The sequence below is a fragment of the Lagopus muta genome, chromosome 6 (genome assembly GCF_023343835.1).
Source record: "Lagopus muta isolate bLagMut1 chromosome 6, bLagMut1 primary, whole genome shotgun sequence".
Taxonomy (NCBI): Eukaryota; Metazoa; Chordata; class Aves; order Galliformes; family Phasianidae; genus Lagopus; species Lagopus muta.
In genome coordinates this window covers 51594279-51614862 of record NC_064438.1, presented here as the reverse complement: position 1 = coordinate 51614862, position 20584 = coordinate 51594279, and the positions used below count along the sequence as shown (strand labels likewise).

The 20584-nt window shown below is 46.3% G+C and overlaps 1 protein-coding gene across 5 annotated transcripts in view; it reads right to left on the bottom strand.

The window, feature by feature from the left end:
- The window catches only part of CEP170B (centrosomal protein 170B), a 55554-nt gene extending 36779 nt beyond the window's left edge, over nt 1-18775 (bottom strand). For all 5 annotated transcript variants that reach the window (XM_048948022.1, XM_048948023.1, XM_048948026.1 and 2 more), the window contains exons 1-5: nt 18685-18775; nt 18117-18217; nt 17275-17410; nt 4472-4561; nt 1522-1600 (exon numbers count right to left, since the gene is read on the bottom strand). In XM_048948022.1, coding sequence (XP_048803979.1) covers nt 1522-1600; nt 4472-4561; nt 17275-17379 — 274 coding nt within the window. In that variant the 5' untranslated portion in view covers nt 17380-17410; nt 18117-18217; nt 18685-18775. The remainder of the gene's footprint in view (nt 1-1521; nt 1601-4471; nt 4562-17274; nt 17411-18116; nt 18218-18684) is intronic.
- Between the last annotated feature and the right edge of the window lie 1809 nt (nt 18776-20584).

Sequence of the window (20584 nt, the reverse complement as noted above, 5' to 3'; positions counted from 1 at the left end):
GCTGACTTGGAGGCCATGGGAGATGCTGCCATTGCCACACAGTCAACACAGAAAGCATTGCTAAAAAGCACAGCACCACAGCAGCAAAGGAGAGGAAGAGACTTTAATAGCTACAGCAGTGATGCTGAAAAAGAGCCAAGTCTAAAACCTACATCCTCAAAAGCTTTCCAGTTGAGGGTAATAAATTCTACAATTCATAAATGCAATCATTCATTTCACGTGAATAGCCATGTAAGGGCTGCAGGACTAAGCGCTTAACTCAGCTGCTTAATGCTCAGAATTACTTTCTATAAAAAGTTTAAACCTGTATCACAGCCACTAAAATATAACCTCAAGGTCTTAAAAAAAAAAAAAAAAAAAAAAAAAAAAAAAAAAATCTTCGTTCCCACCAGATCCAGAATTGCACATAAATCTGTTTAAGCATCCCTGCTGCAAGCATTGCAGTTGAGAACTGAGGTACCTGTAGCCTGGCAAGAGCACAGAAGAGGCTCAGCCTTCCCTTACAGGTTCTGCTGGGCTCTAGCAAGGTCTGGAGTATTTCAAGGGCTAAAGCACAGCCAGGCACGCATACTTTATCATGGATACAACAAAAGACACAAGAATGTGGCCTTGGGGTCAAGGATGCACAAGAGTTTTCCAATGAAACCTTTTTTTTTTTCCCCCTCCCCCCCCCCGACCCTCCTGTTCTCAGAGATGTCTGAGCTGTTTTAACAAATTTTTCTTGCAAAAGCAAGCAAGAAACCTGGAGAAGATGCTGCCTCATAATCCATCTTGAGTGGGTACGTCTGGCAGTTAGAAGAAACTAAAAAAAAAGATTTAATAACACTAAAAAAAGGCAGCAGTCTTCTGCTGATCTACAGCAGTCAAACAACCACATCAGGATAAAAAGGAAAGGGATGAAGGCATTTTAGCAGACACCATCAGAACTTGTGCCTCTGTAAACAAAGCAGTAACATCAGCCTGGCCTTCCCCAATAGAGATGACATTTGCTATTGCTAAAGAGAGTTTCATTCTTGCATTTTGTGGCACAGCAATTTACAGAGGCAACCTTCAACTGACAGAGCAAAGGGTCTGTCTGCAGGCTCCCAGAGCTAAATGCACCAAAGACCTGCAAACTGTCTGCAAGCAAGCAGATGGGAGCAAAGAATGATGATTTTAAAATGTTAGTTTTTTTACAAATAGCTTTTTTTACAATATGAAGCATGCCTGCTCCCAGGCTTTTATCAGCTACAGATGCCACTCACAGACCTCAAATGAAAAACAAACAAACAACCCTTCCTTTGACAGAGACCTCCTCAGACACTACTGTCAGCACAATGCCTGCTTCAAAGTCCAACGGAGGCAGCAGGCATCCTGATTAATATGTTCTGAATCAGGTCCACGGTGGAGAAACAAAAGCTGATGAGCCATCCAAAGGCTGCAGGAGGCAAAACAAACACCCTTAGTCATTAGCCACAATTAGCACATTTAACTCTCCATGCAATGAACAGCACAAAACACATCTTCAGAGAGGAAGGATATCATAGCCAAAGCGAATGACATCATTCAGCTTCAGGGTGATGTACTTCTGGTCGGGAATCCTCACGTCATTGACAAATGTCTGCAGAGAGGAAGCACAGGTGTGGTTTTTGAGCCAGGGCACATGCCCATCTGCTAAGGGCATTGCACATGCTCAGGGTGCACCTCAGCCCTGCAGACCACCAGCATGGAGCTCCCATGGGCAGGTCTGAGCACCCCAAATGTGTTTCAAGCCAGGTATTCTTCTCACCAACTGCAAATGAAGCTTTAGTTCCTGATCTAAATATGTAAATGAGGTGCCTGAAGTCAGGAACCTTGGGTGCTCTTGGGTCTTCTCCTCCAAACCAGCAAGGGCAGTAAATATAGGAGAGAAGCTGCTACAGCTTTTCCAACTACTGAGCTGAGAATGAGCTCTCCATCAACTACCAAACAAGACTCGTGCCAGCCCCAAGGCCTGGTCATTTATCAAAGCCTATAACATAGGAAAGGGAAATGGAAACACACAGAGAAGCAGGTATTTCAGTGGAATCACTGTGGTATCTAAGCCCATGTTGTCCAAGACACCATTTATCAGTACAAAAGGCCTCTCACCCAAGAGATGCACTTGCTCATTTTTTTCTATGCTACAGACAGTTAGCTTAGGCCTGAAGAAACTGAATTATCCTTGTAAGGTGCAAAAAATGTGCTTCACAGCTGAGAACAAGCACCTCAGATGTCTCAGCTGCCTGCACTCTGAGGGGAACCCCTAAGGAATAATTCTTACAGAACAGTAGATCAAGCACTCAGATATCTTCCACAGATCAGCCCGTGTGCTTTTGCAATAACCCAAGCCAAATAAAAATAACTCAGGAACTCAAGTGAAACAGCACCAGCATGCTGGTGGGGCTCAGGCACTCAGCAGCTGCAGACCCCAGAAGTTACCTGATCTTGCAGCAGGGCAGTGACCCGGCCTCACAGACCTGGCGCCTGCTGCCGAGTCTCTGCAGCCTCACTACAACATCAGCTAAGCTGTGAAGAGTCAAAATCATGCTAGAAAATGAACTGACAAACTTTCATCACCAAGGCACAGTTTTCTCCTTTTACTTTCTCACCTTGGTGAACTCAAATACACACTGTAAAACCAAGTAGTAACAAGAGGGAAAAATAAATTCTAGAGCAGGAAGCTGGAACACAGGAGGCAATGGTAATTTGCTTCCTGGCACTTGCCAGAAAAGCTGGGGAAGAGGTCTGTAATTTCAGAATAAAAGTGGTGAAGCTGGTCAAAAGACAGGCAATTCCTATTTGCATGGAAGAAAATTCCACAGTAGACAGATGTAGAACAAAAATAACTACTTGCTGGATTTTCTGCAAAAGAAGAGTCTGCCAGAAAATCCATTTTGATTGTTACCTGGGCACTCAAATAACCCCAATAAACTGCTTACTGCAGACAGAAATGCTATCTTCAAAAATCAAAAGGCACAAAGACTGCAGAATCAGCTGCCTGAACATTATAATAAAACAGCATTTGAAAAGATCTGATAATATTATGAACTATATTGCCTGAAGTCATATAATGCATTGTTGAAAAAGTGGAAAATAAATGCAAAATAAAAGCAAATTGAATTAAAATCAAAGTCCCACAGAAGAAATTTGACTTTCCCCCTGGAAGCAACATCCACATGAAAATTACCAACTAAGGACCTATTTACTTCACACAAAATAAACAGAGTTGGCCACAATAGCCTTCTCCAATGAAGTCTGTTGGACCAGACAGAGAAGACAGGCATTGCTCACTTCTTTCAATCCATCTTTGTAAATGCAAGTCTATTACCAAAATGCTGTAAATTCTTACTCATGAGCCTATGAAGAAAGAAGAGAAGCAGTGACAGGAACGTCGCCTTTCTGCAAGCTGGATTTTTGAGCTATTCTTTAATCAGAGGTTGTGAAGCAAGGAACCAGGCAGAGCCCACAGCACTTAGCAGAAATACTGACATTTCAGCAGGGCTCTCTGCCTTCAGCCATTAGGCTGAGAAGGATTATCACTCACTCTAGCTGCAGCCAGATGCCAGAGAAGGCAGAAAGGTTGATGTCTGCTTCACCTACAGTTACTGTACGAGTTTCTGGGTTTGTCTCATGTTTTTGTGGCAGTGATGGTGGAGAGCTCCTGTTTCTAAGCTGAAAACAGTGACTGCAGTAAAACTACTACTGCAAACACAGGCCTGTGAATCTAGCTGAGGCTTGCTCCCCAAGATGAATAGCTCTGCTGGTGTGTAGCAGCAGCCAAAGAGAAGCATGCACGATATGAGGACAGTTTTAATGTGTCAATGTGTAATGTAACCCAATGTGTTAAATAATCACAGAATTCGGGGGCAAAGCCTCACCAAGCTGCCTAACAAGACTGAGTCAGGGTCACAACAAGGATTAAAACTGAGGCAGGCTCTGCTCTTGTTCTGGGTTTGCATTTTTCCTCAGTCTTAACACAAAACAGGTGAAATACCAATCTTCATTACCAAAAAGAGCTGGTTTTAAATAGTTTCTCCCCAAAGAAATTAAATGGCTCATCATCCCATATATCACTCCACACACTGACAACTGAACTGCTAAAGGTCATCCTGCTCATGCTGAACAGCTGCTCCAGCTTCACCAGTTCAATGTTAACATGCCCAAAATGAGATAGAAAAGAGCAGGAAATAAATTCAAAGACACTACGGTTTTGTGAATGCTGGAGAGTTCTGCAAGGGCACCAGCAAGGGAAGAAAGAAAAAAAAAAGATTAATTTATCAAAGCTTTCCTCTTCTAAGATGAGATGCTGCATGACCTCTGTCTCAGGCCTTGCAAATAATTATATACATTTAGATTAATTTATGCCAATGGCTAGAGTAACCCAAGGGGGCCTAGCAGTAGAGGGATATAAAATGCTTACAGACTCAGCACCGTGTGCTGGCCTCCCTTATGCCAGAGGTTTGCTACTTACCCCATTTAAGCTCCCAAGATCCTTTACCCAGTGCTCATCTTTCTCCTTGTCATAGTTGATTACAGCGTGCTGCTTATCGACACTGCGGGACTGGCAATGAAAGCACAATGAATGTGAGAGCAGTCAGCCATAAGAGACACTGTTATTCACAACAACATTTATACATTAAACTAACCTGATATGGGATGAGAGGAGAGAAAACAGGAAAGATTAAATATTACTGCTACTATGAATAACCAAAGAATACAGTTAAAGCTTCCATGGTTGTTCTAAACAGCCCGCTGAAGACAATACAATATTTATGTGAAAAAAATATTATGGAAAGCTATGTCAGCATTTCAATAAGCAGTATCAATACACACTGAAAACAAAACCAGTCAAATTAAAGGCCTGGGGGGCAGGATCTGATCCACTGCAAACTGGAAAACCTCATTTCCATAATCTGCTGCTGGTGGACTCACCACTTATGGACTTTCTATTTGGAAGGATTTCTTCCTAATTTTCAAAGGGAAAAAGTATTTTCTTGAGTTCAAGCCAAACTCATTTACAATGCATACTGTTCCCAGAATCACGTGCTGGAGTTGATTCAAACTCTAGGATGTTTTCCAGCTTAGAGGAAGGTTAGGTAACTGAGGATGAAAAAGCAGCTCTAGAAAATTTAAATGTTAAGCCTGCTTTGAGGACACTGATCAGGACAGCAATTTTGTCCCAGCGGCTCTGTCCGAATGCACATTATCAAACGTCTTATCTTCAAAACAGAGCATGACACTTCAGGAGAAATACTGTCAGACCATTTCAAGGCAGAACCATTAAAGAAAAGCCTCTGAAGAGCTTGGAAATATGCCATAGGTGTTGTAGCTATGAGCCAGGCACTGGAGCCACTCAATCCATCAGGAGGTGCATCCACTGCTGAAACCTCCCTGAATCTCAGAGCAGGGGAAGGCATGCTGCTCCAGCAGGGAGCCCAGCCAGACTGAGCACACCTTCCTCCTGGGCACCAAACAACAAGCTCTTGTTGAAAAATAAGTCCTTCCCTTTTCCCAAGCATGAACAGGCTGGTTTCCACAGCACCGCTCTCACTAAGCCATTACCCATTTCCTTGTGGGCAAGCAGAGGCAGAGACTATTTCAGGGGAATTCCTTGATGAAAACACAGAGGCTTTATCCTTACAAACTAAACTATCTGCAGGACTTTGTTCTTCCCAAGGACTACCACACACAAGTATCCCACCTGCACTACACAGATGCATGCATGAGGTATCCCCACGTCCCTCAGCAACTCAGTACTGTGGGTGGCTATCACTGTCCCCAGTGGGACGGGAAGGAGAGCTGAATAACTGGTGTCACAGTGTTTGCTTTAGCTTTTTACAGCATTCATTTAAAGATTAACAGAATTTAAAGGCAGAACAAACCCTTTAGCCTCCCTGCAAGGGCTGAATATCTTCTGCCTCAAGAATTCAGTCCAGGCACAAAAGTTAAGGCAGATTTTATCTTGCACCAAGTCGCAAGCCATTTAATAAATATACAGGGTTTACTTCAGGGAAGCAGCTGTCTCCTAAAAATTTGGTCTGCCCTGGACCTGACCCTGCTGTAAGTCAGCTCAGCCTTTGGACTGCTGTATTTTACAACAGCTGACTAGAGCCACTCCCGGTCCCAAAACAGACAAGGATCAACCCAGAGGGCAGAGATGTATTCCAGCACCATGATACTCCCCTACATAAAAGCAAAAGTCACTGATGGGACCTATTTATGCCAGAATTTCCCATCCTCCACAGAAGTTTCAGCTGCGTTCAAGACAGCCCTTTGCAAAAGCAGTCGCAGTGATATAGCATATCTGACCCACAGTCTTGAAACTTCTCAGCATCCCTTTAAAGAGCATATTAGGACAAGGCAGTGTTGTACAGCTCACAGTCCTGTGAAATTCATGAGGTTTTTTTTTTTTTTGAGAAAAATTTTCTCAGTTTTCTCAGCAGCAAACATCACAAGAACTGGCAACAGAAGTTCCTAAGAGCCTGTCTCCAAGGAAACTCAACCTAAAATAACTAAAATTGCACACCTTGTTTATTTTGATGCAATTTGCCAAAGGTCACTCTTGAGAACCAAGGTGTGGTTTATTTCAACATCAGTCACAACATGAGCTGTTCTTTCTTGCAGTGACAGCAGCTGCCTGGAGGCTGATAGTGCTTTTGTTCTAGGAGAAGAGCAGAATCATCTCTGATGATGATTAACGCCTCAATCCCACTTCCAAGCAAAGCCTAGCCACATTCCACACTGGCAACAGATGAGAGCACCAGAACATACCTGCTGAAGTCACAGAATCACAGAATCACCAGGGTTGGAAGGGACCTCAAGGATCATGAATCTCCAACCCCCCCTGCCACAGGCAGGGCCACCAACCTCCACGTTTAATGCTAAACCAGGCTGCCCAGGGCCCCATCCAACCTGGCCTTGAACACCTCCAGGGACGGGGCATCCACAGCCTCTCTGGGCAGCTGTTCCAGCACCTCACCACTCTCTGGGTAAAGAACTTCCCCCTGACATCCAATGTAAATCTCCCCTCCCTCAACTTAAAACCATTTCCCCTTGTCCTGCATTTATCAACCCTTTCAAAGAGTTGATTCCCCTCCCCTCTGTAGGCTCCCTTTAGGTATTGAAAGGCTGCAATGAGGTCACCCTGCAGCCTTCTTTTCTCCAGGCTGAACAAGCCCAGCTCCCTCAGCCTGTCCTCATAGGGGAGGTACTCCAGCCCCCTGATCATCTTTCTGGCTCTCCTCTGGACCCTCTCCAACAGCTCCCTGTCTTTCTTGTACTGCGGGCTCCACACTTGGACGCAGTATTCCAGATGGGGCCTCACAAGAGCAGAGTAGAGGGGGACAATCATCTCCCTGTCCCTGCTGGCCACCCCTCTTCTGATGGAGCCCAGGATACCATTTGCTTTCTGAGCCGCAAGAGCACACTGTTGGCTCATGTTAAGCTTTTCATCTATCAGGACCCCCAGGTCCTTCTCCACAGGGCTGCTCTCAAGGACCTCTCCTTCCAGCCTGTACGGATGCCTGGGATTCCTCTGGGCCAAGTGCAAAACTTTGCACTTTGCCGTGTTGAACCTCATCAGGTTCACCCGGGCCCACCTTTCTAGCCTCTCGAGGTCCCTCTGAATGGCATCCCTTCCTTCCACCATGTTGAAATGCAACCTTCGACCGCACCGCTCAGCTTGGTGTCATCAGCAAACTTGCTGAGGGTGCACTCGATTCCTACATTGATGTCGTTGATAAAGATGTTGAAGAGCACCGGTCCCAAGACAGACCCCTGGGGGATGCCACTCGTTACCGGCCTCCACCTGGACATAGAGCCATTGATGACCACCCTGTCTGCAGTCTTTCAACCAGATTCTTATCCATCAAGTGGTCCACCCACCAAATCCACATCCCTCCAATTTGGAGATGAGGATGTGGTGGGGGCCCATGTCGAAGGCCTTGCTCAAGTCAATTCAGTTCAGCAAGCCAGCTGTTTCTAATGAATGAACCTTTGAATCACAAAAGGTGAGTTAGGAAACCAGAGTCTCATAAGCTCAAAAAACTGCAACTGACTGAATACCAAGCAAAGGAAGCCTTAGTTTAAGAGCACATATTTACAAGATAGTAAAGCTATCAAAATCTCAGTTGAGACTGAGGGGGGAAAAGAAGGCAGGGAAGGAAGGTCTGCTGCTAGGCACAAGTGATCTGGCAGCAAGAAGTAAGGCTACACTCAGAGAGAGGGCATAAAGAAGGGCCACAGCCTTCTCACCATGTGCCAGCATCAGTCCTATTAGCAAATAACAACTATTGGAAAAACACAGAGCATGCTTTTCTGGTTAACAATTGTAACTTCTCTGAAGGGAAAACAGACACTGATTTCTTACCATACTGAACTCGTGCAGCATTTGCACTTCCAGACATTCAAATCACTTCCTAATGTAAGGCTCTCTTGCTTCTCCCACATAATGCCTACAACGAACGCACCGTGTTTTAAATGTCTCATAGCTGAAATGCACATGCTGCACGTATCCAAAGACAGAGGTATTTTACAGTTGCCCTTTCTTCCAAGATGACATTAAGGAGGAGTTATCTCCAATACCAGATAGGAACAGCATCTCCTGGTCTCAAGGAGCATCTGCCAGTCTCAAATCTGGACCAAAACCTTGCATCAGTCCCCATGAGGCATGCAGCCAACAACCTGCTTGTGATTCTCATAACTGCACACATCAGGTCAGCAAATCATAGAATCATAGAATCACCAGGGTTGGAAAAGACCTAAAAGATCATCCAGTCCAACCGTTCACCTATTCCCAATAGCTCCCACTAAACCATGTCCCTCAACACAACATCCAGTCTTTCCCTGAACACCCCCAAAGGCCCCTGCTTAGCGTAGAAGCAGCAAAAGCTGCTTTCCAAATATGCAGGAGTCTCCACAGAAGCAAATATCGCATCATTTATGTGTGCTGCAAACAGCAGATGATCAACAGCACTGTGTTTGAGGAAGGCTCTGATGTATGGAGCACGACATGCAGGACGAAGCAAGAACCTGCAGAGACACCAAGCAAAACGCACACAGAAATGAGACCTGCTAAAGCAGGCAGGAGGAAAAAAATAGAGTCAAACAGTCTGCATTTCCCCACGGGGTCGGGGAGCAGACGCAGCTCAGCTGTCTATGCAGATACAGATGCTGCTTTTTTCCCCAGCAGAATTAGCATGGGCAAAAGCCTACTGCCCTGGGTTGAGATTTGGACCTCAGCCCTGCCAATGCTGCAAGGCATCGTGGTGTTGGAGATAAAATAAACAAACAAGAGCAGTTTCCCTGTTCCTAACCACAGTCTGTTCTGCACGTCTGGCACAGGATATCTGCAGCATTCTGGTGGCAGCGTGCAATAAACACTTGCTTGAATACTTTCCACAGTGAACAGGTTGCAGTTCTGCCAGCGATGTGCTCTGCACAAGCGTCCCAGTAAGGAAATACAAACCTCTCCCATTGCCCCACTTTAGAAAGAAGAGAGACAGAGGCAACATCAAACAAACAACAACAAAATAACCTGGCACACAGGCCAAGTTTACTTTTAAGGCTTTTGCCTTAAAAGTAAAATCTCGGTAACTTTTAATGATAGCTGTACACTGGGTCTCCCTCTTTCATTGCTATGTGTTTCATAGAGTTCTGCATACTGGCCACTTCAGTACTTTTCCAGGATATATATATATATATATATCAGTGATGTGTGAATGCTCCATCCTGCCTCATTCTGGCTGCAGACAAGATGTCCCTCCAGAAGGCAGACACTGCTTCCAGGGACACAGGCTGGCTTCTGCATGACTCCACACAAGTAGACAGACCTCTCTTCAGCATGAGCAGCCACCCTCATTCTGCACCTCATTCTGAGCTGCAGGTTCCTGCCGCTAGTTTTGCTGCAGCTAAGGTTGTGGATCTATCTAGTGAATCCTCTGCAGGGCCAGGGCCTGAGTATTCATGCAAAAATAAGGCACTGAACAAAAGAAAGAAATCCCTCAGGAAAATGAAACCGTAATCCCCATAGCTTGGCAAAGGGATTTGGAGGCTGGCACAGTTTCCATAACAATTTAAGCTGTTATTCTGGGCTAGAATCGGGTTTTGCTTGCTAGTTCCTTTCTAGAAGCAGAGCACAGGTTCCAGAGATCTAAGCGCTGGTCCTCACCTGAGGCGGGGAGCGTGCAGCTTGCAGATAGGTTGCCTTCCCTCCATTTTGCAGGGCCACAGAGGAGGCATGGGCAAGCAACACCTCTGGTGTGAGAAGCCTTTACATTTTCAGTACAGCTGCATAACACAGTTTGGATCAAGACTGTGGTCAGTTGCAGACATGGACGGGTCCTCTGCAGGGACAAATCCTCCCTCCAGTCCCCCGCAGCCCTTCTGTCTTTTATGTCACAGGGAAGCAATGACCTCCCCTCATGGTTTGTTGGTCCTGGCATGCTGACTGCCCTACACCGCATCCCCTCACTGGGCACAGCCCTCCCATCAATCCCACATGAAGAGGAAACAACAGGAGAGGCAGGAACCAAACAGCAACAGGTCTGGAATTGCCACAGCTGTTGCCCAGCACCTGGAAGAACTTATGAGCAGAAATCTGAGGCTTCCGAAGGTCACATCCTTTTCCTTCTGCCTTCAAGACACCTCCTTCCTTTGTGGCACCTCAGGGATGAACGTCTCAGAACCACTGCAGTTCCTAACACCCAGGGACAGACAGGTGCTGGTTGACACCCTCCAGTTAACTGCACAGTCTGTCCTGTCTGCAGCTTCCTCCTCCACCCCTGGTCCTGCAGGAGGGAGGTTGGGACACCAGGCCTGAGGTCCCCTATCACTCCCAGAGAGAGTTTCCAGTGTAGAAGATACCCGTCATGGAAGGGTCTGGCTTCTGTACAGCAGTGCATTCACCCAGAAGCATCAGAAAAGCACCTACCGAGTTCACACCACCTGCTTCCTCCCAGCACAGACAAGCTATGCTGCATCTATTCACACTTGTTTATGTAAATGATTATCAAGCTACATCAGAGAGACACTGTGTTATCAAATACAGCCTGGGGAATGCAGGACACGTCAGGTCAATGAAGCCTTAATTCAACTACTTGTCACACACACACAAAGCTCGTAACTACACTGCGTTATTTGCAGAGGGCACCATGCACTTCGTGTGTTGAGCACGGGACAGGTCTCGTACAGGTAAAACTACTGGATAATGGCACAGGAACAGACTGTACCTTCATGCATATGCACCAGGGACAGAAGCAGGATCACACAGACAGTCTTCACACTGGACATCCTAACTGCTCTGCAGTTATAAACACTTGACATAGCAGCCATAGGAATGCTCTTTCAATGCCTAGGATGCTTGTAATTGCCTCGCTTTTTACCAAAACAAGCTAAAGGAAAACGTCTATTCAAGCAGCATCGTCAGCGTTTATGCCATTTGCCCAAAGAATAACCCTGTGGTAGGGGCTCGTGAACTGAACTGGCTGATAGCACAAGTGTCACTTGATCCCCCATATGGACCAGTGACAGATACTTGGCTGGTAGCTTCCACAGCTATTTGCTGACACCAGAGCAACAGCAAGCCCACCTCAGGCCTGAGGGAAATGCTGCTCCCTACTGCATACAGCAGCACCCACCTTCCTCACACTGAGCTGCTTGTGCCCTATGTTCACCATGTTCTAAGCCCTGCAGCTTCCCCTCTCTGTGCTCCTTCTCTATGCATGCACACAAACCTTCCTGTTGTACCTGCTCAGCCCAGCCTTGATCTGTTGGCTAGCTGCTGTGAGATAGAAACCCACTGACCAAAATGAGCAAAGAGCCAGCAATTAGCTCTCTGAAACATAAACTGTAGGAAGTTGAGCAAGTACTGTACCAGCTTTCTCGAGAGCTGCTTTGACCACAGCCCCAGTGAGGATACTGGGCTAGATGAACCTTGATCTAATCTAGTCTAGGGCAGCTACTCGCACATAGAAGAATGACTTAGACTGGAAGGGACCTTAAAGCCACCCAGCTCCAACCCCCTGCTGTGGGCTATCACCCTCTACCAGCTCAGGCTGCACAGGGTCCCATCCAGCCCAGCCTTGGGCACCTCAAAGGATGAGGCACCCACAGCTCTTTGGGCAGAAGTGCCAGGGCCTCACTGCCCTCTGAGTAAAGAACTTCTTCATGACACCTAATCTAAATCTCCCCTCAAAGTTTAAAGCAATTCCCCCTTGTCCTATCACTATTAGGCCATGTAAAAAGTTACTCCCGCTCCTCATAAGCTCCCTTCAAAAACTGGAAGGCTGAAATGAGGTGTCCCCAGAGCTTTCTATTTTCCAGAATTACTAAACCCAGCTCTCTCAACCTTTCTTCGTAGGAAAGGTGTTCCAGACCTCTGGTTATTTTTGTGGCCCTCTAGGCTGGCTCTAACAGTTCCACACCCTTCTTCTCCAAGTCCCAGGCCTGGATACAGTACTCAAGAAGTATTCAAACAATGGCAGAGCAGAGGGGAACAAGCCCTCCCTCACTCTTCTGCCACCCCTCTTTTAATGCAGCCCAGGATGCAGTTGACCTCCCAGGTAGCAAGAGCAAACACTGCCTCAGACTTGTCATTTTGTCCATCAGGACCCCCAAGCTGTTCTTTGCAGGGCTGCTCACAATGAGTTCTTTCCCCAGTCTGTACACCTATCTGCGACTGCCCTGACCCAAGTGTAACACACCTTGCACCTGTCCTTATTGAACCTCATTTGGTTCATGTGGGGCCACTTTTCAAGCCTGTCCAGGGCTCTCTGGATGGCATCCCTTTCTACTGTTGTGTCAGCTGCACCACTCAGCTTGGAGTCACCAGTGAAGTTGCTGAGAGTACACTCGATACATACCACTGCCTGTGTCATTTATAAAGATGTTGAAGATCACTGGTCCCAACACAGACCCCTGGGGGACCCTACTCATGACTGGCCTCTGCCTGGACGCAAAGCTGCTGACCACAAATATCAGCCTTGTGCATCCCTGCACCTAGCCCAACCTGTCCTCCAACCCATAACCTCACCAACCTCACTCTCAGATGAAACATCACTAAAAACAATAGTCTCTAAGCTGTCCCCACTGACTGCATATGAACTTCAACCTTGTTCAAACGTCTGCGCCTCAGCCAAACACATTATCAATGGGAAAACCCATCACCTGGGGATTCCCTCTTGATAAACATCACCTCCAGCTCTGCAGCACAAGAACTTCAAAGTACAGGTTAAATATACTTCTAAATAGCTTACATGAAGAAAGCAGCGTTTTCCTCAGACCCATTCTCTAAGAAGACTGAAGAATGGAGTCAGTCTATTCCAGAATACTCTGCCTAAAGCAGATGCCTGGAACATAAACTTGCACCTTAAACAGCTAGAAAGTTTAGAAAAGTTGTAAGCAACTGAAAGCAGATGCTCATAACAGGAAGAGCCAAGCTGTCCTAACTGACAAGCAGGACAAAGGCCACACCTGAAACAGAAGCATCACACCATCTGCCTGCTGGAGTACAAACTGATACTGTGTAGGACAACTGCTGCTCTGTAGGAGGCAAAAACACAACGGAACTGCTTAAATGTTTTCCTTTCTCATTTTTTCCAATAAACATCTCTTTTAAACAACGACAGGGAAATCATGACGCTGCTCTCCTTTCCATTAAATATTTACACTTAGCCAAAATGACAAATATGCTTTGTTTAGGGGTGGAGAGAAGGTTTCAATGGTTAAACAAAAACTCCGCACTACATAAACATTTTGCTAATGCAAGTAAATATCCATCACATTAAGCAAATGATCACAGCTGATAAAGCTGGCAATTATACTTCACATGAAAAATGCAGTGGGGGAGGGAGTTACTTCACTCTACATTGTCAAAAAAAAAAACCCAAACACCATAATAAGCCACCAATACAACTCTTTCTTTTAGGAGAAAAAAAGAAAGGAAAAAGAAAACATTGAACACTTTCAGAAAATTACTTCCCATTTTCACAAAGCTTTACGAAAAACCTGCTAGAGCAAATTAGCAAAGGTTTAAGTTTCCACACTCTTGCTGTTGGTTTACTTATCCAAGGGGAGCAAATGGGATTCTAAAAGGAATCAAATTATGATCATCAGAAAGAGAGCAGAACGAGCCCTTGACTATGCATAACAACACTGCATGCCAAAGCACACTACGTGGCATTGTCCTCATGCATTAACATTCAAACCCAATGTAAATCTCACATTTACTTGTACAAGGATCCTTACAGTGCTGAGAAAACCTTTACAATATTTCTAATCCTCTTAGTAGGTATAGAGGATTCCAAGGCAGATTGTTTCCCCACTACCAAATCTACTTAATTTTAAGCTTGAAGACCATGGCTTTCTTTGTTAACTAGAAAGCAAATGTAGTACCTGTAAACTCAGGTGAAACTAAGGCTTGATTGTTTGGTAACAAAGACATCATTTTTTGCTGTTTAGGGATCTGATACCTTAAAGTAACTTTGCCAAGAAACTTCCAAAGACAAGGCGTTCCTAAAACAGTAAGATGAGAAAGGCAAGTCTGCTAGATCTTCAGGACTAGAAGAGCTTATCTCTTGTGTTGCATGTTGGAGCCCTGTTGAAAGGGGACCACAGACCATATCACAATGAAATCACTAAGCAGAAATAATCTTAGAGATGAAAAACAGTGCCCAGATCATCCAGCCCCCCTCCTAGACAATGCCAGTCTGTTCTCAACTCTGCACATGGGAGTAGTGAGTGCCCGTATCTTGAAGTCTATATCCAAAATAACCATTCAGTGAACACATAATTTCAGTGTCATCACCGGAGGAATATGACAGTTACACTGCCACAAGAGCTCTGTCCATCAGCTCCAATAACCTCCCAGCTCCTTAAGCTTTCCCCAGGACAATCAATTGTGCCAACCTGCACAACGATTCTGTGACACGGACAGTCACAGTAGGGAAAAAGCCTATTTTTAGACCTCATCCTCCATCTGCTCACATGCAACTTCGCCTGGATATCAAGAGTGCACTTGAGCCTCTCTCCTACCCATCATCTTACAACAGTCATGTCAGCTGGAGCCCAAGAAAGCTCTTGGGAAAACATCTTTATAAGCAAATGGCTAGGAAAATTACATGCTGTTCAAAATAAGACCATTCACGTGATCTGAGAAAAAGCTGCATTACTCAAGACTAGTATGTTAATATAATACTATAGTAAACTAATATAACTATATAATATAATATGAACTATATAATATAGTAAACTAATATGTTTATAAAGGGTCATATAATTCAGCCCACAAACATAAGCAGCTGGCTCTTACTGACAGCTCAGAGCCTTCATTCCAGCAAAACAATAGAAATGTCTTTTACGAAAATCTCCTCTACCACCTCCCACCACCTGCCAGTCCCCAAACGCAACTGCATCCTTCTTCTCACTGATACTGCTGGCTCCTCCAAGAATCCCACTTCATTTACCTTGTAGAGAAGAGCATGACAAGTTTATAGCACTGCAAGGTTGCCAGCCCACATGCAACATTAACAAGCCAGTTTAGACTTTTAAAGCAGCATTAAAAACTCCATGAAGTATGGGGAACTTCAGAGTCCATGCTGTCCAGTTAACCCCATAAATAACCAGTGAAATAAGCAGCACATCTTCACAATTAGTGATATTTGGGTACTTTCATGTTGGACTGCACAGCTCGAGAACTGTGATTCTCCATGTGTGAAGCCCTGGCTGTAAAGAAAACTTGAATACCTTTATAGGGTACTTAATTAAGGTGCACCCAGAGTCTCAAGCCATTTTTGAATAGTAAGGCCATAGTAAGGCCATTGTACATGTTGTTTCCCTTTAAGTCACAAGAAAATACAGCCATCAGGTTTCTGAGCAAATGCAGACTTACAGAAAACATTAAGACATTGTAAGTGTCTCACCATTACACATCTCACCTGTCAGACGTGGAAAAATGAAATAAAAGATAGTGTGATTCATCGGAAAACCCAAACAAATGATCTGCTGTCAAACCAGAGTATGCTTCAAGCTGACACACCAAATGGCAGAGCCATTTCCTTCACTGCCAACTAGCAGAGCAGCACAAATACTGCAAGCTCTCCTTTTCTGGACACTACCATTTTATTAGAGCCAGACAACACCTTAACAAACAACTGCCTTCCAAATACAGCTATAAGTAAGAACTTCTGTCCCCTCAGCAGACCTCCTGCTGACGTATCATACAAAATCTGCACAGTAGCTACAAACACAGCCTGCCTGGAAGGATGTCAGCAAAGCATTTAGGAAATAGCTGTTACTGGGTTATCAGTGGAAGCAATGGGGAGGGAGGCCCCGTTGTTCAGGAAACTCCCTTACAGTAACACCAGCAGCCACAGAGGCTTTACAGATGATCCACAAAATCTTCTGCCACTTCTGTAAAGGAGCAAAAGGGCGACAGACAGGTGCAACCAAATTTCTTTTGTACTTCAAATATTCACACACAAGTCTAGCAGAAATATCAATTTAATTGTGAGCTTCTACAAAGTCCTGAGCTAAGCTGCTCCTGTCAAAAGCTATTCACAAGATTCCAGCTCCATTTATTTGGAGTGACGTCCATTACATGGCACTGTCAAACATCAGACCACAGTCAACACTTCAGGCACGTTGGAGTCAGTCCAGCAAAAAGATATGCTTGCATGGAGCGCACTAATGCAAGCTGCAAGCTTGCCCAAGTAACACAATTACTTTGGGAGCAGGAGGACAATGCCTTAGTCACCCCACCAAAATAGCCAGCATTTCTCTGCTAGAGATCAGCATTTCCTACCATGATAAAAATTAATAAACAAGTAAACCAACCAACCAAGAGATACAAGCTCTGAAATTTCATCAAACTTCCAGTAGTGGGGAAAACAGGCAAAAACATCCTGCTCCCCTCCAAATCACATGCCACAAAACCCAGTAATTCAATCGCTTGCAGATCAGGACGGAGTGGTATGTCTTTGCTTACTACTTCTGTTGCATCAAGACGGTTAATCTGTTCCACGTGATTAATCTCCTACCAGTACAGCTCCTATCTGTATGATCCTGGATGCTCCTATCCTTCATCCATCTGATGACAAAGCTGTTTGAAAGAAGCCTCACTTGCACTTTCATTAATATATGAGCTCTTTGTGGGAATTACATACTCAACATAAAAGCATGTTTTAAAAGATGTCTTTTGAGGAAAGCACACAATATCTCTATACACCCCCAGCATTACACCTTCTGCATCTTTTAAAGAGAGTAGGAAAGCCACATTACCTGGAGCATCAATTCACAGTCATCTCTGCCAACAAATATCATCTCTCTTGGGAGCCGATGGCGAATGCCAGCGCTGCTCACCAAGAACCACGAAGTCACACTCATTTTGGCACTTGGCACTTAATCTTCACGCATCCTAAACACACAAAAAAGAGGAACACATAGTGAGCTGCTACTGAAGTATGGAAGAACATCAGTGCACAGCTGCAGATCCCAAACTTTCCTGAGCCATGGGAGCCAAAGTGGCTGCCTGCAACCTGCGTTTGCATTGATTTTTTTCTGACCACAAGCGTTGGTGAAGCATGCATTCCATGTGCCGCTGGTAGGAGCCACTGCTCTGCAGCCCTGGACATATTCCCACAGCAAAGTAAGGCTGAGCAAGGGATTTCAAAGATGCAATATGCGTCTGAATCCAACCACTGAAATACCAAAATACGGTTTAAAAAACAAAAAACTTTTCCAAAACATTTTCTGGTAGTTAGCAACTCACTGCACACAAAGCACAGCTCATGTTTCTCCATCCTCCAAGACCTGGGCCAAAACATCAGGATGATGACATAACCAGGCTCCACAGCAGACTCCCAGGAGCAGCGACAGCAGTGCTGAGAGCAGAACAGCCTCTTTATCGCTCATCCCACTTCCAGACAGATAAGCTGGGCACTCACAATTGCTTCCTCCCTTCTCACAGGTGCTGATAGAAGTGCTACCAGTGGGTAGGAATCACAAGCTGCAATTCCCACCGGCAGGAAGCAGCATCCCCTTTTCGGAAGGGATGGCAAAGAGGCAGCTCTCACCCGGGGGGGGAGGTTAAAGCAGCACTTCTCGGGAACGCAAAGCCACACCTGTTTGTTGTCGCTGCTACAGGCCGGCAGCACAGAGCACAGCCCTGCTGCCTCTCCTCCTCGCTCTCCCGCAATATCGCATTTTCCTCTCTTCTCTCTGCCTGAAGGAAGAAGGAAAAAAGCAGCGCACGTCAGGGCATCGTCTCCTCTTCTTTCCCGAGACCGAAGCTGCGTTTCCCGGTGCATTTAGGAACAGGGCTGGGTCTCCCCTACCCCGCAGCGTGCGGCAGGGCTGCCCCTCGACGCAGAGCAGACGGATAGATGCTGCCGGGCGGCTCCGCGACGCCCCGTCCGTACGTGGTTCCCGGCGGCGCTGATCCGGCCGCTTCGCCCCCGCGGCCCGGTCACGCACCCGGGGCGAACGGCCCCCGCTCTCTCCCCGCGGCCCCGGCCGGGCCCGAGCGTTCGGGGAGGAACCGCGCGGGCCGTCAGCAGCGGCGGAGCGCGGAGCTCGGCCCCAGGTGCAGCGCGAAGCCCCCCCGCGGGCCGGACCCGGCCCTTTGTCTGCGCGGCGCGGCCTCCCCCCGGCCCCGCGCCCTCCCTCCGGGGGAGCCGCCCGCCGCCCTACCTGCTCCGGCCCTGGGCGCGGGGACAGGCCGGGCGCCGCGCCCCGCAGCCGGCTCTGCCCGCCCGCTCCCGGCGCCCGCCCCGCCCCGCGCACGGCAGGTTCCCGACGTCAGGAGGCGGCCCCAGCGGCCGGGCCGCGCCTGCCTTCCCCCCGCCGCGGCTCCGCGGCTCAGGGCCACGCGGCCTTCTCCTCAGCGAGCCTGGGGAGCTGTGGCAGTTCCGTCCCGGAGCCCTCCGGTGTGCCCCGGTATGCCCGCCCAGCCGCCAGCCCTTCCTCCCTCGTTCTGCACCAGGTTCCCTTGCGGGCCAGGTGACCAGGAAATCAGTGAAGAGTCCACGTGTGAAGAGCGATAACCACTTTTTTTTTTTTTTTTTTTCCCAGCTCAAAGGAAAGCTGAGTATTGCGATAATGAATGTGGCTGCTTCCTAATGCAAATTTTTTGTCCCCTCAGCTCCAGCAGCAGTCAGTGCGACTGGAAACAGCAACAGCCACACACTGGCTCTGTCTCCACAGGGTGCTGAAAAACTTACCAAGATGTCAAGATCATAGCAATACTTGCCCAGGCTTACCTTCCAGACAAAAGAGACGTCTTTGCATTTCTGTATTGCATGTTTAATTCTAAATATCACTTCTCAGTCACCTGTAGGAGCTTCCCTATATGGCTTCAATGCTGTCTTCCAAAAATTTTGTCTCAACAACATCTGATTACATGGAAACTGCAGGTCTGGTGCATGGTCCTGGGTGGAGGCAGGAGTTGGACTGGACAGTCCTTGTGGGTCCCTTCCAACTTGGGATGCTCTGTGACCCTATGGTTCCATGACACGCAGCATCCCTCCAAGGACTTGCTCCTCCTCATGGACAGCAGTAGGACCAACCCTCTGGAACCAGCAACAGAAAGGGTGAAGTGAGCAACAGCAGGAGCAGGAGGGAGTTAGGAACACCTCCCTCCTCTTTCTAAAGAGCAGTAGAACTTCATTATTGCTTAATGACTAGTATTATTGCCTTCTTTAATCAACATTTGAGCTCTTCTCTGGCAAATACATCTTGCCCAGGGGGTGACTTTAAGGTGTGATTATCTTCAAAGGCCTAAAAGCTGGCTGAGGCTGCAGCATTTGTATTTTATTGGAGCACTCCTGCTATCTCCTTGCAGAGGAGAAATGCACCATGCCTTGCTGCTCTCTGCATCCCTGGGGTGCCAGGCAGGAGGACAGGGTGAGCAGTAGTCACTTCTGGGCCATTTTAAAAGCTTTTTGCATTGAGCTCTGTCATAAACTGATGTATATCCTTTATAAATAAAAGCAGACTTCTTATTGTTTTCTGTCTTGTCCTGTTGTTGAGTCATATCTTATTATTGATTTAATTGCCCCATAGTTTAGGATTTTATAAATATTTCTCACTTCTCTCTGAACTACATCCAGAGATGCTGCTCTATCAGCCAATGCAGCTCTATACAGCTATAAGGAGGTAGGATAATTTACTTCTTTATACAAGCCTGCCATCTAGGCAAATCTTTGCTATAAGTTACTATAAAAAGGTTAGTGATTGCTTTAGTTCCTCTTTAAGCTTGGTTTAACCAATACATGTGTATTTATCTGAGCAGCCAGTGCTTCACTATTTATAGAGAAGAAAAATAGTGCCACGTGTCTTCTGACCTGATTGAAAACACAGTTTAGGCCAATGCACTAGGCTTGCCTGAATGCTTTGTTACAGCCTTCTAGTTTTATTCCAGTGATCTAGAGGGAATTAAAATATAATAAGGGCCCTAAAAAAGCATGTGGGCACTGGGGGCTGCAGAATAGCATGGTGCTACACCATTATCTTTAAATCCCACCCAAAAGAATGCATCTGTGGGAAGGAGAAGCTGTTGCTTCTTTGCTTTTTCACTTCTTTTTCCCCATTG